This window comes from Rhopalosiphum maidis, chromosome 1 (assembly GCF_003676215.2).
Source record: "Rhopalosiphum maidis isolate BTI-1 chromosome 1, ASM367621v3, whole genome shotgun sequence".
Lineage (NCBI taxonomy): Eukaryota > Metazoa > Arthropoda > Insecta > Hemiptera > Aphididae > Rhopalosiphum > Rhopalosiphum maidis.
In genome coordinates, this window is record NC_040877.1 from 84,046,454 (window position 1) to 84,065,451 (window position 18,998).

General features: G+C 24.1%; 2 protein-coding genes across 3 annotated transcripts; both read left to right on the plus strand.

The window, feature by feature from the left end:
• The first annotated feature begins 1,072 nt into the window (after window positions 1-1,072).
• On the plus strand, window positions 1,073-8,039 carry LOC113557191 (vesicular glutamate transporter 1-like). Of its 2 annotated transcripts, XM_026962559.1 has the most exons (10): window positions 1,073-1,192; window positions 1,280-1,485; window positions 1,646-1,879; window positions 1,937-2,021; window positions 5,199-5,425; window positions 6,160-6,306; window positions 6,357-6,489; window positions 6,588-6,743; window positions 6,996-7,081; window positions 7,782-8,039. In XM_026962559.1, exons 1-10 carry the CDS (start codon window positions 1,186-1,188, stop codon window positions 7,971-7,973), a joined length of 1,473 nt encoding a protein of 490 aa, XP_026818360.1. In that variant the 5' UTR covers window positions 1,073-1,185; the 3' UTR covers window positions 7,974-8,039. The 2 variants fall into 2 exon arrangements, with proteins under 2 accessions (XP_026818360.1, XP_026818361.1); XM_026962560.1 differs by lacking the exon at window positions 1,073-1,192 and having other exon boundaries at window positions 1,464-1,587.
• A 5,817-nt stretch (window positions 8,040-13,856) lies between these two features.
• LOC113557192 (vesicular glutamate transporter 1-like) lies at window positions 13,857-18,525 on the plus strand. The gene is given in 8 exon segments (XM_026962561.1): window positions 13,857-13,961; window positions 14,184-14,371; window positions 15,420-15,662; window positions 15,664-15,739; window positions 16,843-17,066; window positions 17,158-17,304; window positions 17,364-17,738; window positions 18,248-18,525. Coding segments are annotated over 8 exon segments (1,413 nt in total). The 5' UTR covers window positions 13,857-13,954; the 3' UTR covers window positions 18,401-18,525.
• The last annotated feature ends 473 nt before the right edge of the window (window positions 18,526-18,998 follow it).

The following is an 18,998-nucleotide window of genomic DNA, read 5'->3' on the forward strand; positions in this document are numbered from 1 at the left end:
AAATATTATTACTTTATTATGATATTTATAAATAGTCAATTGTCATATTATAGTCATAATAACATATTATATAATACAAAATTCTACTTGATATTTTTATGACTTCGCCTGGCATAGTTTTTATATTCCAGTGAGTAGTAACACAATTATTCATTTAGTCTATTCCTCGTGTATGATCGTTAGGCTAGTTGAATATAGCTATTCTAATTTATAATTATAGTTGCTATAATTGTGCATATATTATGTATATTATGTACAATATACATTTAATATATTTCATATTTTTTCTAAATAGGAATTTGAGCATGAAATATTATTATTATTTCATATTCGTCGTCAAAACAATTAAATGCAAATTATAGAAAGCACCTACTACGGACACCTATGATTATTTGCATTAAAAAATACTCAAATATCAATAAATAATTCTTTAGAATTCAAAAAATGATATAAAAAAAAAGGTTGAATCCATCCACCATATCCCATCCGTATAAATGAAACTTATTCTGTCTACAACCGTAGTATGGGTATTGTTGATAGTAAAATCAGAAACAGTGAATAATATGTGCAAAGAAAGTTAAAATAATTGAGAAGTGTGGAATATGAGCAATTTTGAACTAAATTTTGAATACGAAAATTGAGTCCTATAACCGAATTCATAATTAATTTCAATATATGTTATTCAATTAAAATGAAAAAACACTTATCATCGAAAAATAATCAATTTTAAAAAAGCATTATTACTACTAATCAATCAACACATTTACTTTACATATATTTTTTTAAATTATTGATACATGTATTGTATTGTTTTATTAGTATGTGAAATTCAACTAAACAGCGAATAATAGATTTTTAAACACATTGAAAATTATCAGTTATTAATATGACATGGTATGATTTTTAAAAGTTGATTAATCTTTAACAATTAATATTATTACGGTACGTTATAAAATTACTCTTAAACATTGTACCTAATTTAGCTACAAAGTAAACATTTTACTAATAGCTTGTCGATAATGATATTTTAGTATGTTTAATATATCAATATATCATTATGAAGTAGGCATTATGTGATATGTCTGATTAAGTACTTACCTGTTTGTATTTGTTCATTATAGAGAATACTATAATATTACAAGGTAGCTATGTGATTGAGATTTTACTGCTACACTAACAGCAATCATGGAAAGTAAGTACAGTTTTGTTTTTCTTTTAAATATTATGTATACATATAATATATATATTAATTTAACATAAATATCAAATATTATTACAGAACGAACAGTTTTATGGTACATGACTTTCTGGGGGTTTGCTATTAATTACATGTTTCGAGTGAATATTAATATAGCAATCGTGTCAATGATTAAACATTCAATATCGAAAACAAATGTTACAATTATATATGAGTGTCTTAGGGACACTGAATTGTTGAATTCGAATAATACTATTGCACAAATATCTTCATCGGATCTAATTAATGTAAATAATATTTATTTTATTAATAATTTAATAATTGTGATCTAATATATCTTAAATTTAGTGTATCGTGATTAAAATTCCGACCAATATTGCTGCCTATAAGTATGGATATTAATCGTTAGTCTATCTTATATTATTATATATTATTTAATTTATTAAGGACAACAAATTCGAATGGAACGAATATCACCAAAATTCAATACTGGGTGCGTTTTTCACATTACACGTGATCATGCAAATACCAGGTGGAGTTTTGGCACAACGATATGGAACGAAAACCGTGTTTGGTATCAGTAACGGCGTGGCGGCGATATTATCATTTGCAGTACCTGCATCGGCAAAATTCAACTATAAAGCACTTGTGGCTCTTAGAGTTCTTCAAGGATTCATAGCCGTAAGACTTTTTTTTTTTAAATAGACGATACATATTTTATTTTATTATTTTAATTAGGGTGGTGCATGGCCTTCAATGCACACAATGACCGCTAATTGGATACCACCACACGAGAGAAGTCGATTTGTTTCAGCTTATTTAGGTAATTTAAAATATAGTTCAATAATTTCATTAAAATAAGTGTGTATCACTTAAAGTACTAAAAATTGTACAACAGTATGATACGAAAGAAAACTTAATCAAACAAATAATTATTAATTACGATAATATATAGAAAGTATGCAAAGGAAATTTCGTTAGAATTTTAACTTCAAATACATATAGAAAATATTTATGACTATGCATTTTAAATATTTTTATATACATATAACAAAAATTAAGTGAGAAATTCTATTAAATTTTCAAAAATGTTAACCCAATATATAATTTTTTATCGATGTTTATAGAAAAACAAACTAAAAAATAAAAAAAATGTTTTATATGCCTGTAAATAGCTATATAAAAGAGTTTAAAATTTTTGATAATTATACCGTGTATAGAAAATGATAAAATGATAATATAAGCGTTATATAAAAATTTCAAGTATCTACGATCATTCGTTTTTGAATTACAAGAAAATACGAAAATCGTTTGAGAAGAAATAGTTATTATCCTGGTCAATATCCATTGTCATAAAAATATTAAATTGAAACGGTCATAATATTTATCTTATTTCCGGTAATTTTTTTTTTTAATATAGATTTAAAAAGTATAAAGAGCTTTGAATTAAATTTTCAAATCTTAGGTATAAACAGACATGTTTTTATAAATTACCAACTACAAAAAAATTTGTATTTTAAGTTTTTGATGAATTTTGTCAAATTCTAAATTTAAATGTTTATAAGAAAAATTGTGACTATACATTTTTGATATTTTTTTATTGGAACCTAAAAACCTTTTAGTATATTTTCAAGCATTTTAACTTATTCATACATTTTTTTATTCATATTTTTTTTAAAAAAAAAACTAAAAATAAATCAGAAATTTGAATTACCCATAAATAATTTAAACATTTTTTAAAAACTATACTATGATAAAAAAGTAATAGTACTGTTTATAGTTGGTGTGGAAATTTCAAGTTTTTATGGTTATTAGTTTTTAAATTATAACAAAATAAAGAATGCAATATTGTTAAAAACGTATTTAGTATAAAAATGTCCGTTTTTTCTGAATTTTTGTTTGTTTTTCTCGAGTACTATGAATATTTAATTTTGACCTCTATAAAAAATTGTCTAGCCAAAACCACCTTCAAAGTTGAAAATAAAGCATTTCAATTTCAACTACTTATCGTGTACAGCTGTACACAGACACAAAAAAAAACAACAAAATAAATATTATTGATTATTGGCAAATCAATGCATTCGTTGCTCTACTCAGAATCTAAAGATAAAACTAAATAAGTCGCTCTTCTGATGTATACAGTAGGTATCGAGTGTCACTATAGTATTGAGTTTGAATTTATTGATAAATCCTTGTACACGAATGACGATTCTGAGTCACAGTGTTCAGTTTTATTTCTATGGATATTTTATAATTATCATTCCTATTTTTCTACGGTATTTTGGACAATGTTTTGCAAAAACTATCGGATATATCATAGTTACAATTCTTCTTCGGGCGTTACCCTTTTCAATTGAGATCAATTTAAAATTAAGTTGGAAATGATTGTTTTAATAAAATTATTAAATTTACGTTTTTGGCAAAGTCAACATTGTAGTATACATAATATTATATTATATTATATAATTATATAATAATACTATTGAATTTTGATTAAGTTATCTTACTCGGCAAAACTCTAACAATTCGAAGTGTTCTTCAATTTATTATTTTTCTAATTGTATTAAAATCTTTGACGTTAGATCATTGAGAAATTGAAAGTTTTGAGCTAATTTTTTTAAATAATTTTTCTCGGTTATATAAAAAATTCTTCTAAAGCCGTATAAAATTGTATGGCGTTTATTTAAATAATGGTGGTGGTGTTGATCAAAATTTAAAATACTTTATTTATTTATAACTTTAGAATTAAAATTATAATATAATAAGAATACGAATCCTGTTGTAAATGGCAATACATAATAATACAATTAAATATATCTACTACAGTGTATATAGTATAAGCAAATTCGTCTAATGGTAAAATAAAATAATAAAATAGTTTAAAATACAGTTAAATTACATAAATAAATATATGGAAAAATTTGGTAACGTGAACTAGATTAAATACAATGCTAAAGTTCTAGATTTTATATTTTATCTGAATCATGCCATGTATGGCATTAATGTACTTAGCTTATAGGTATACGAAGAGAAGTGTTTACCAGTCAGCAATCACATGTTTTGTGTTATTCACTAAAGAACCATTTCCTCGTGTTAGATTTCGTCCTTATTTCTCTAGCTTTGATTCTGAAAATACATTTCTATATATTCCATAACAAATTTCTTATAAAAAAATTGTTATGAAAATAACTTTTTTTTTTATTTTATAATTGTTGTAAAAATAACTTATGCAAACCTAAAACCTTAAATTAAATTGTCATGATTTTTACCAATTAAATAACTGAAAAAAATAGTAGAACATTAAAAATATCTATAAATAACACAAAAACAGCCAAATTTTTTTTTTTTATTAAAAAGCGTAATTACGTTTTATAAATTAATTTTTGTACAATCAATAATTTTTATAACAGTTTAAAATAACAGGAAATTATAGAGTGGAAAGATACTCAGTAGTTTTTTCACATTTTTAAATTATAACTAAAAAAAATATATTTTAATTAGTCATATACTAGTTTTACGTAAATAGGTATTTCGGTTAGGATAATAACTTTTTTGTTTTTGTGATTATTTTGAAAAGATTTGGTAATTTTTACAATTATATTATAATTTTCTTCTAATGATAAGTTAAATACACATTTTATTTTGATTATATTTCATAATTTTAATATCTATATTTGAAAATGAAAATACTCATTATTTATACAACATTCCAGTATAATCTTTAAAGATTTTTAATTTAGTATTTCCAGAAACTTAAACAATGTATAAAAATATTAATAATATTTACCTATGTGTGTAATATAAATAATATATATATATATATAGATATACATATAAGTAGGTTAATTGTTACAATGATAAACGCATGCATGTCTAGTTGAAACAAATTAGCGAGATTTTACAGACTTAAAGTTTCATTTTTACCATAATTAACATATACATACATATAAATAATATGTGTTCTGGTATTCATGTATTTTATTTTTTGTTGTATGCAAAGGAAGTTCGATCGGTACAGCAGTAACATATATCATGTGTGGATACCTCATCGCCACGTTTGGTTGGGAGAGTGTATTTTATGTTAGCGGAGGACTAGGTTTATTATGGTATATTTGTTGGATTTTACTAGTCTATGATACTCCAGCCAAACACCCTACTATCAGTATTAGAGAAAGGACATACATAGAAAATTGTCTAGGTAAAACCATACAAACTAGATCAAAACCGGTAAGGAAAATCCAAAATAATAGACAATGTTCCTACAGTTAACTAAAATATATGTTAATAATGTTAATATTAATTACGATAATCTATTTAGTCTAAAAATACAAATATATCAGTATTCCATAATTAATATTTTTCCAAAAGATAATTTAACGAAACCAAAATCTGGATTATTATTTATGAGTACACAAAGAAAAATATTTAAATTTAATGAAATTATAATGTTGTATGCTATTGTTTACAAAAAATCTAGTTGTTCACCAACTGAAGAATTATAGCTATTGTTATTACTCTATAGCAGGGGTGGCCACAACGAGGCTCGCGAGCCGCATGCGGCTCTTGAACCAAACTTAGACTAAAATTAAATGTAAATAAATGTTCCTTCATTTGATTTAAAATGAAAAATGTATCTCAATTTTATAAACATTGCTTTACAATGTGGCTCACCTCGAATCAACTTTATAAATTTGTGGCTCCCAAAGTTAAGGTTAGTGGCCACCCCTGCTCTATAGAATACCCTTATATACTTTTAATCTACTTAAAAATACATAGCTACGACTTAAAATTAAGAAAAATGTCTTTCAAAACACTACAAAAAAAACATGTTTTGGATAAAATATATTGATACGATGTCTACATAAATTATTTACAATACTTCTAAATATTATCATACAATATATAAAAATAACTGTATTATTCTGTTGCTTTGTGTAATTATTATTTAAATATTGTTGCAGTTACCGATACCTTGGAAATCATTGCTTTTATCCAAAGTACTGTTGATTAATTTAGTGACTCAAACTGGAGGTATCTGGGGTTTATTTACACTTGCGGCTCAAGCTCCATCATATTTTAACTTTGTCTTAGGTTTAAATATAAAACAGGTATAACATGAAAATTAGCAATCACAGCTGTAAAAACTAACATTTCTCAGACAGGTTTATGGTCTGGAATGCCTCATTTGGTTCGATGGGTGTTTTCTTTTGGATTTAGTATGATATGCGATCGTTTAGTGAAATCCAAAAGAATGTCTTTGACCAATGTACGCAAGATGGCAACATGCTTTTGTAAGAAATATAAAAATTAATTAATTTTTTAAATATTAAAGTATTACAGCTAATTAATTGTTGTTTTATATTATGTAAAATGTACATATTGGGTATAGGTAATATTTTACAAGGATTATTCATTTGGGGTATTTGTTATTCTGGATGTAATTCAATGGTTGCAGTATTCATGCTTTTCAGCGCAACTGCCGTGAACGGTGCAATATCTTCTGGGGCACTCGCAGCAGTAGTGGACATTGCACCAAACTATGCAGGTAAATTATTTAAATAAATTTAAATTGTGTATCTAATATTAGTAATATTTAACTGGCTAATTTATTTATTCTAATTTAAAACCTATAGACAACTAATATAATGTATATAACGCAAAGAATCTTTTTGACAGGATTTTTTAAAGGAATTCTTTATATTATAACTTAAGTATAATATGATTTTAATTATTAAGTTTGTAATATAGTTATAGTTTTGATGTATTATTGTAATCTGAAAAATTATTTTCTTTGTAGGAGTGATTCAAGGAATTATTGGAACTGTTTCCGCGTCCTCAGGATTCATTTCTCCCATAATTGTTGGTTATTTAACCTTAAATCAGGTGATTTTTTTATCTTTACCTAATATAATATAACTTAGGATTAAAATAAGCTCAGTAATAACGGGTTTTCAATTTATAAATGGCATAGGTACATGATATATCGTTTACAATAAATATTTTATGTACTTAAGTTATAATAGTGCTGTTTTATTTAATAAAAATTATAATAATTAATTCAAATATTTAGCCGTATACCGTAAATGTAATTGGAATATAAAAACAATCATTATAAAAGCTTGAACCTCCATAATAGTCCAATAGCTCGCTTTTATCAAAATTTAAAAACTAATTTGATAACCGATAAAACACAAACTTTTTTCAAATTAATACATTTTCTCAAGAAACATGGTTCTTAGGTTTTAACAATAAAAGTTAAGTATTTTATATAATTACATAAAACGTGGTTGGGATAATAGTTCTCCTTAGTTTCATAAATTAAACTGAGAGAGCTATACATCCAAATTCGCATCGTATTTATACTTTTCTGGTATTTAAAATCAGTAAATAGTCTGTAAATGTAATGTTTACAACATCGACCTCGTGTGTTAGAATTATGGAAGAAAGTCAGATGATCATGACTAAAAACTAACATACATTGGATCGTTGGATGACAAAATCTTAACCATAACCATTAATAGTCTTGGTGTATTATTATGTATGCATGTTAAATAATATACTTTAATGCGTGAATTGTTTTCAGCAAACATTAAGTCAATGGTGTAAAGTATTTCATTTATCCGGAGCAATATGCGTAGGTACTGGGTTAATTTACGTATTTTTCGGAACATCAGCTATACAAAAATGGAATACATACGATGATTCAGTTTCAAATGAAAAAGAATTGAAATTAATCGTTAAGAAACCTAATAGTTCTTACACTTTGGATACTTAGGTTTTTTGGTTTTTATGTAATAGTAAAGAAGAATTAGTGGATTTATTTTTACACATTGTTCATGCATTAGTATTATTTTTAGTAATCTAAATATTCTAAATAATAATATTTGGAATTTTTATTTGAAAATAAACATTAAATATAAAAATAAGTATATATTATTATTTAATTTCTTATATAATATCATGACGTTGTGTTCTTAATTGTTAATTATATAAATATAATAACTATTAAAATATATAAATGTATCTATCACCAGTGTTACCCTTACCTATCTTATTTACAATTACTAAAAATATTTGCAGTACCTATGTTGGCCATTCCCATTAATAATAATAAAAAAAAGGTTCAAGACAAACCAAAATAAAGCATAAATTATTGTACAACCATAAAATATTAATTTATCTAGTTAAATCGCTAATAAAAAAAATTGTTTTTTCATCCTAATTTGAACATAAATTTAAATTGTTTATGGATGATGACTGATGGAAATGTCAAAAGAAAAGTCAATTGTCAAATTATCATCAATAAATGGTCTGAAAAAGTTTATATTTCTATAATTTTTATTAGGCGGAAAATATATTATGTTTGTGAGTAAGTAACTTGAAAATTAAAATATGATTAAATTAAATCTTGTTTAAATTTAATTTTTAATATTTTCTCATTTGATTTATATGTTGTTGAAATTCATAGGCATAATTCTCCTGGAATTTTTTTTCGAAGACGTACTTATCCCTCTCTCCTATAATATTTTATAGAAATTATTAATGCTCAGTATTAAGTAATATATTTTGCATTGAATGGGGCTTGGAAGAAATTTGAGACTTAGGTTAATAGGGGAGTTGCACCAATTGTGAAATTGTTTATTGTAAGCATTAATTGCCAATGTTATTGTAAAATTAAATCATTAAAAAATTATTTAATCCGTTTGGATAGAATCCTTAAAGTTGCTAATCGGTATTATGATTTATGTTACTATATTGTGCACTTTTCGGTATGTTTTCATGTTATATAAAAGCTATTGAAAGAATGTCAATATTTTTCATATATTATCCATAATCCACGTATAATTATTCCATACCTATCTTATTGTGAATAGTTGTGAGATTATATATGATTTATGTTTATTGTGATAGTAGGTATTTTTGAAACGTAATAATAAACTGAGCTAGATATGTTTATAAAATTAGCAAGTTACCATTTTTTTGTTTAAACATTGTGCAAGATTTTCGATCGAATAAAAATTATTAATTAATTAATAATTTCTGTACCAACTACCATATATTGATTTTTTTTTATATTTAAATGTTGTTATCTGTGTGTTTTGACTATAGATATGGCAATAAGGGGGTGACCATTATCGAGGATAACGTCACATAAGCTAATCTAATATTTACATAGTTACCAAACAAAAAAAATATTTTTATATAATAAATCAAATATGGTTTTATTGATCTTGAAATAATATCTATTATGATGCATACTTATCTTTTATTAGTACGTATTTTCGTTGTTAGTTTATTGAAGGGCTTATAAACATTTTCAAGTATATCATAGAGTATAGTATTTAGGTACCTACTAATACACTTGGAATGTACCTATGCTAATTTACCATCGTGTTAGTATCATGATGATCATGATGTAATCATATTATTGGTTTGGCAAGGATTTTCTTATGTTTACTCGATCATTTTTATTTTTTGATAATATTGAACTAATGTCTAATAACTAAAATTAATGTTGTTGAAAGCTAGTAGGTGTTGTAAATGCATATATTTATTAGAAATATTCGTAGTTTTTCTACCAACCAATAAAAAAAATAAAAATTAACTTTAGGTATATATGTAAATATACAATTTTCAATATCAATCCAAAGATAGTTATGACTGTCCTTCGATGGATGTCGTTCATAACCACACACTTTTATACCGTAATCCCGAATATTTTTCCTAAATCAAACTGTTCAATATCGCACATATTGAGTTATATTATTAATAAATACATTTATCTAAAATAATATTATCGTTTAATACCGCACACGAGTTAATCATATTTAATCAAGATCATAAAATCATAAAAATAAAACTTGGGATTATACAGAAAAATCTGTTGTATTCCAATATTAAAAAAAAATTACGTTGATAAAAATTCACAATCAGGATTATGGTTAAAACTTTTTTTTTTGGTTCGCCTTATTTACCATCACATTTGATTCTTAAAGTGTTTGTCGAGGTTATATAGCTACTTGTCTAGATGAAAAATAATTTTATGATTTTGTTGTTTAATTTTTGACTGTCAATCAAATGTGTGTGGATTTGAACTATCGACCTTTTAAATTTTCCCTTTTTTAACAATAGAATAAATGTGTGCGTTATTGAATGGTGTAAAATGTGCGGTTATGAACGGTAAGTGTGCGGTAACGACGACCACTGACGTACTAAAAAAAGAAATTTGATTTAAAAAAACATAACTAATAAATTAATCATTTTAGTCGATACCTATGTATTTTTTACCCTTTCCTTTGGAAAATATATTTTATTCCTCTTATAGTCTTATCATATCGATATAATTATTTAAAATGTCATTAGTTAAAGGAAAGTATAAGGAAGAATTGTTCACTCTTATTAAAATGTAGATAGGTACTTGTATTTTGTTGATAATCGAAGCAGGTATAACTCATAATTACCTTTATTATCAATAATAACAAACATGATGTAGGTTAGGTTAGGTTAGGTAACTTAATATTTTTCTCAAGTCACTTCTAATTTGATTCATCCTTAATAATTTTAAAGTAAATTATTTAATAACTTTCAAGCTTTAAACCATTTTTTTCTTATACTTTTGATAATAAATTTTTATTTATATTTGAATATAAAACATGGATAATTATATTAATTATTAATATTATTATAATAATAATATTAACTAATAAGTTATGATTTTGTAAACTACTTAAATTTAGTAACAGACTTAAGTTACTACATATATTACTGCAAAGTACTTGATATTTAAAAATATTATTAATTTTTGTTATTTGATATTTATATAGAACAATTAATTTTACCAGTTCATAAAATAGCTGACCAGTGACTGGAATTTATCAAAATATCACAATATTTTGATTCTTGGTTATAATTAATAAATACTTTATTTTACCCTTAAAATTACCTAAGGGGTAATGTTTATTATTGTTGTAAATATAGGAATGATAACTGATAAGTCTTTATTTTTTATAATATTGCAGATAATTACTTAAAAATTGCACTGTTATAACTTGCTGTTTAGTTACTTATTTTATTTGAATTTATATGCATTTTTTATTAATTACATAATTTACATATTAAAAATATGAACATTGTATTATCCAATTACTTTTCATGAAGTGGGTACTAATTGATGAAATACAATATTATATTTTCTTTAAAACCTTAATAACATTTAATTTTAATATTACAATGTTATTTTCATGTTTTTAAAACAGTCATCTCCACTCTATAAATTGTAAAAATATAATCATTTTTTCATTACTCATTTAAATACTAACTTTATATAAAATAATTACAGAATTATAGTACAAATACATAAGGAAAAGTGGGTAATATTTCTACTAAAATTTAATATTAATAAAATAAAATGTTCTATTATTAATACTTGAATATTAAATAAAATATATGAAAATATAATTATATTATTTATATTTATGTCATTAAAAAAAAAAGTATAAAATATTATACATTTTAATGTTTCAAAATAATTAAAATGTTTTCAGACGTATACAGGTGTTTTATGTTTAATGTTTTATATAATATATTATTCTAGTGTTCTACCTATTATTTGGAAGTCTTAAATTGCATGATTATTTAAATACTTGACAATCATTTATAATTTAATTTTAAAAATATTTATTTAGCTATAAATTGGCTATCCTAAATTTGAATTTAACATTTTTATAATATTATCATTCTGAGTTTAGATATGTAGATTGTATGTATGTGCATTTTAATACTTCATTGTTGGCTATTAACATATCATATAATAATTTTCAAAATCAAATGTCAAAAGAATTAATGAGAAAAAAATGAAAAAATATGGAATCTACTAGACGTGATTAAATGCAGTAAGAAACTTATAGTAAGTATACATTTTGAATGTCTAAATTATATTATAATATAATATAATAATGCTTATACATAATATATTCTAATCGGGAGGCGCGTAGCCAGAATTTTAAAATGGACGAGGAGAAACCAAAAATACTAAAAAATAACATAATCAACAATTAACAATAACATTTCATTTTTATATTAAGTTGATACAACTGATGGAGGAGCATAGCTACTGCCCCCCATGGCTACTCTACTGCTATATCATGATTATAATTATTAAAATAAAAGTATGTGAATAATACTCAAGTTCAGCAAAAGATTAATCACGTGCATCAATATGCCACTTTTAAGTGGCAATGGATGAAAAAAAATTATTAATATTCTATTTTAAATTCTAAAAATAGCGATGAATATATTGGTTTTACAAAGTTATGTTTTTTATTTTATTATTTTTATGCATTTTTTGTAAAACACAAAATTCTTCAAACTTCAATTATAATAGTGGTTTAAAAATAATTATTTTAGTTTTTTTATAGTAATTCAAAAAATATTAACCATCAAACATTCTACTGTTATATAAATTATCTACAATAATATTTAAAAATGTTGAGATTTATTTTATATTAAATAAAAAATAGTATTTAAAATTTTAGATTTACTTTTAATAAATGTTGATAACAATGTTCATGTTTAGTTAAACAATTTGAAAATTTATTACAAGGCTTAAACAAAGCTATTGCCCAAACAAATCCAAAACAGATCAAAAATAATTTTAAGATTTAAACTTTTTATTATATTTAAATTTAATTAAATTGTACATATATCTATTTTTGGTATATGCCAGTGGTTTTTAAAATTAGTATATCGCAATACCACCTACAAGCTTTTAAAACTTTTATATATCACTTGAAAGAATATTTGTGTCTTAATAATAATAATAATAATAATAATAATACATATCTTCATTGATATGATTATAAAAATCATACGGGTTACTTGTTTTCATTATATATATATAATTTTTTTTTAAACATAATCTTGTATCTAGACTATCTGTTACAAAATATTTATCAATAAGCAAGATAAAGTGAAATAAATTATAACATACGAGTGAAGAGGATTCTATGTGAAGGTACTTCGTTATGAAAAACCGTTATTAAAATCGGACATATTTTGTTTATTTGTATACATGTTTATTAATTAATGTCTTAATATATAATGTTTAATATTCTTAATTACTCAAAGACGTGTACCACCACCAGTTGAGAACTACTGGCTAGATATACTACAATATATATTTTTATAAAATCAAAAAATCATAACTACAATCAGTATAAAATATCAAATTAATTAATATCGCAATTTCTAATGTTTCAAATGTCTAATTTGACTAATGTTATGATTTTATTTATACTCTGATCTGTGCGAGTATAAATAAAATCATAAAAATCAATTTCATAATATTGTATACTAACTCATTATAGGTATATTATACGTAGGGATATTTATTTCTAGTTATCATTGAAAAATAATAGATTGTCCTTTTATATATAAAATAAATAATTTAGTATCGTAAATTCATAACTGTCATAATTCGCATGACTTAATAAATATATAGCTGTTAAAATATTAAGAAACTATTGGATTTTCGAGGATTATACAATCAAAGGTAAAGATTAAAGATATACTGTGGTTTTAACATTGTTTTGCTCTTCAAGTTGCACGTGTAATCCGGCAATAAAATAAGATTGCATATTTTATAATCATATTTGCAATGTATCAATTAACAGTTTAATTTAGCATCGCATAGTGGTGATTTATTCACGCATATTTAGCGATCAAATATTTGTGAAGCAAAAACTTAACAGTTAAAACATGCAGAGTTGGTAAAATATCTTAAATAACTTTTGATTGCGTTTAAAAATAGTAACTAAGTCAATTTAAATTTTTAAATAATATTAAAATCGTAATTATGAATTTCATCGTGACTAACTTGTAATTGTTTCGATTTATTAGTTTATATTTATTTTACATAGAATTATTCTTAATTGTCGGAAAAATTGTTTATTAAAAATTTAAAACGTAACTACTTATTATGTTTTAGAAAGAACAATATTATGGTACATGACTTTTTGGGGATTTGGAATGAATTTCATGCTACGAATGAATCTCAACATAGCAATAGTGTCTATGGTTCGACCAATTGTGAAAAGCGGATTGAAAATCGAATATTATGAAAACCGTAGTGCTTTGCAGAATACTTCATATCTAATTGACACTAGTATAGATAATGTAAGTATTATTTTTACAAATATTTATAAAATACGTGTGATATATGGCATGTGTTTTGACAATGTTCAAATTTTTAGTTACACTACGAATTTAAGATTGAAAATACAAAAAGATACCAAAAGCTAAAATAATATTATTTTTTGTAAATTTTAAAGGTAAATTTATTATTAATGTATGTATTCAGGCAATTATTATTGTTAGTTAAGTATTTAATAGTTTTTATATTGATTAAATTTTGATAGTACCTAACCGGTATGAATTGAGCCAGGTTAAATCATTCACAGTGAAATTTTAAATATAAAAGTGATCATTCCCCACCAATGTTACATGTATATATTAAGCTGTAAACCTTTGTTTACAGATAGGTAGAATAGGTTTATGTAATAAAACAACATTATATCAACAATCCATGTAACAAAAAAATATCATGTATATTTTACAATCATCAAATCTTGATGATTGATGTTTATAACTAATTTTACAATGCTGATTTCTTTAAAATTACTATAGCGATGTTAGTTGGTGCCGTATGTGTTCTAACGACTTTTACAGTTATACGATATTAAATAAAAAGTTATCTTGAATAAAATATTTAAGAAATTACCTAAAGCAAATTCTTAGTATGAGAAAAGTTTAATATCACTTTCGACAAATGATGATGTATTGACTTGGATATAATAAATAGTCATGTGTAAAAAAAAATACAAAAGTGTTATAAAAATATAATAATTTATTAATATTATACAAAATAAAAACTGTTGTTAAATAGCTGTAGTAGGTAATTTTTTGTTTATGTACTTAAACGTAACGACAAATAAGAATTAATAACAATATTTATATGTGAAGTATTAATATTGTACATTTTATTATTCAATACAGATCACTATTTGGTAGCTATAATACAAAATATTAGAATAAGAAGAAAACAGAAAATCAATTTTTAACTATTTAAATGTATTGATTTTAAATTAAATATTTTATTTAGAATATTATATTTTAAATATTTTTAATTTTTAATTAAAAAATGATTCGATTTGTTTATCCTCAGGACAAATATTTCGAATGGGATGAACACCAACAAAATATGGCTAAGGGATCATTTTTTTGGTTACATATGGTATTGCAAATTCCTGGTGGTTTATTAGCACAAAAATTTGGCGCTAAATCCATATTTGGCTACAGTAATGGTTTAGTTGCTCTACTTACTTGTGTGATACCTTTATCGGCCAAATTCAATTTCAAAGCTTTGATTTCAATACGAATTTTTCAAGGCCTCATAGCTGGATTAGCAGTGGCCATCAATGCAAACGATGACGGGTAAATGGATACCACCTCACGAAAGAAGCCGTTTCGTGTCAGCATATTTAGGTATTTAAATTTTTACTTTAGTTTACTCACAATTAGTTATAGAATATAATTTTTAATTAGTTAATATATATATATATATATATATGATAATTTATTGATTTGATGCTCAGTACTCTGGGTCTGGCATTTAAGAAAAATTCAATTATTTTGTCAATATGAGGTTCGCATTTCGAAATTAATCACTCGATAAAATATATACAACGATTTACATTTTTTTATGTATTTAAATGAAAATATTTGTGTAAATATCTTATAACAACTTATCTATTTTTAATAAATAACAAAATTATCCAATTCGGCAAAGACCCAAATAGTGTAATTAGTATAATATTGTTCTCATTATTTCTACCCACTTACATAATATAAATATATTATATCACCTGTATTTGAATGAAACAGTATATTATTCTATGGCCAAGATCCTGAAAAAAAAGCAGCTGAATGGAAATTTGGTTATAAATAATGAATGCAAATAATATGAAATATACACTCCAACAGATTTTTGATTAATCTACAATAGGCATATGCCTATTTTATTGATTTATTCTGACTTTCTGAAAATAGAAAAAGTATCCTTTGCAAGACTACTATAAGTATATATAAGTATAATAATTATGGCAAGCTGTCATGGAAATATTTTTCTATTTTTATAAACATAATATTGCTGGATGGGTTCTTAATAATGGACTTAAATTAACTATTTAAATGATATAACGAGCAGGCCTAGTATTTAGAGACGTGCTAGATTACATTTAATATCTTACATCATTTTTTTATAATTATTAGATATGCCTCAGCAAATTATACGTATGCCCACATAGGCTATCGGCTTATTTATTAGATTTAATGTTGAATAACCAGATATTTGTTAATATTATGTATAAATCGTACATTTACATACTATTACTACTTAATTATATTGTGTAACTCAAATATCAAAATGCCATAATAGAATCATATTATACTGTAATATAATTTATTTATTAATTATTACCCATAATATATAATATTATATAAACTTAAAAAATCCAAAATTGTAATTACATAAACTTTATAGAAAAACAAATTTTAAAAGTTATATGTTTATCGCGTGTGTTGTGAAGGTACATCCGTTGGAACGGCTATAACTTATATAGTATGTGGTTATTTAATGGATTGGTTGGGTTGGGAGAGTGTATTTTATATTACTGGATCAATTGGTTTGCTATGGCATTTGTGTTGGACTTTTCTTATATATGATTCACCAAGAACGCATCCAACTATAACTGAGAAAGAACTAAAATACATAGAAAACAGTCTAGGCAACTCTATCGTCAAAAATGTATCCGTAAGTAGAATAATATTATTATTACACTTCATATTATATTTGCATTAGGTAAAATACTTATGTTTTCATAATATTTAAAATGATTTTATAGTCTTCAACTCCTTGGAAATCAATTTTGACGTCTTTGCCTTTAATAGTAAACATTATATCACAAATAGGTTATAACTGGGGAATGTACACAATATCTCTCCAAGCACCAACGTATTTTAAATTTGTGTTGGGTTTCAACTTGAAACAGGTAAGTTTGTTTATTCATTACTTGAAATTATAGACATAATACATTTTTTTCATTACTAGACAGGTATTTGGTCTGGTGTACCACATTTGTTTCTATGGCCATTTGCATTCAGTTTTGGTTGTTTATGTGATTATTTAATTAAAGCTAATATAATGTCTATAACGAACGTTCGCAAATTAGCTTGCGTTTTCAGCAATATAGTCCATGGCCTATTTATATTGACGTTTGCGTATTCTGGATGTAACGATATCTTTGTCATATTTAATTTGGTGTGTGCGGTGGTCGTAAGCGGTGCGATTTCTTCAGGAGCACTTCCAGGAATTGTCGATTTAGCTCCAAATTTTGCAGGAGTATTGCAAGGCATAAATGGAACAATTGTGATATTTTGCATTAGTATATCACCATACATTGTAGGATTGATCACATTTCAACAGGTATTATATCATTGTGATTTTTTAATTACTAATTCGTAATTTTTTGAAATTTTTCTACATTTCACTCATTATAGATATAAAATTTGACTAGTTTCATAAATATATGGATGTATTGATGTTAAGTGTATAAGTAATTATATTAAATACAAATATAGTGAATATAGTAATTTAAAAAGTATTTAATATTGGAGATTTACTGTTGATGTTTTATATTAGAAAGCATGATAATCTAGGAAATTGTCCTCATTCTCATATTTTTATTTCTTAGATACACGTCCATAGGGTAAAACACTCACATTAGTACATTATTGTTTAATCTTAAGTTAAAGATATTGAGGGTATTAATAGTAGTGCATCATATTTAATATTATAATAATCTACATATAAATAAGATTGAATTGTACAAACTATAGACAATTTCAATTTTATTATAAATTTCCATTATGCTGATTACAATATATTTTTTTTTTTAATGAAATCGTTTAATTTTAGCTTATTTTTTTTTTTAGCAAACCATAGAACAATGGAAAAAAGTATTCATTGTATCAGCGGCATTTTGTTCATTAACAGGAATTGCATTTTTGATTTTTGGAAGTTCTAAATTGCAAAAATGGAATAATGAGGAACAAAAGGACGTAAAGGAAATTCAGCCTATAGTATGATCGTGAGAAATCTAAAATCTAAAAAGTACGTCTAAGAAATAAACATTGTATAAATACACTACAAAGACATGTATTAAAATTATTTAAACTTTAATACCATAAAAATTAAAAGTAATATTATTTTTAAAAAGGTTAAATATATTTCTATATCTAATATTTTTAAAGTATATATGAAAATGATTTAAATTACAATATATGGTATATATATATATATATATGTTATTATTGTATAGGTAGGTATTTTTCGATTTATCTTATTTTATATAAATAAAGTAGCGCCTATATGTTTCAGGAACAATTTTTAAATTTCAGTACCTACCTAAATTAATTGTGTTTCTATTTGACCATGTTATCTTAAAGTGTCGGATAATACTAATTTTCTGTGAGAATTAAATCATTGAATAATTGTTATGTGCAGTTGTAAAATTTGTAAATATAAATTAATGAATTTTTTTAAAATGAATTTGTTTTTATTTCTATATATTTTTATAGAAAATGTAAACTGGCTGAATTACACACATTTTTCTACTACGTTGCTGTCTATTTCGTGTTTCCTTTATATCTTGTTGGTTGTTCATATTTCTAAATAATATTTTTT

Coding starts and splice junctions, on each gene's coding strand:
- LOC113557191 (XM_026962559.1), top strand. Junction 5,426..6,159: donor TACAAACTAGATCAAAACCG/GTAAGGAAAATC, acceptor ATATTGTTGCAG/TTACCGATACCTTGGAAATC. Junction 6,490..6,587: donor CAAGATGGCAACATGCTTTT/GTAAGAAATATA, acceptor TATTGGGTATAG/GTAATATTTTACAAGGATTA.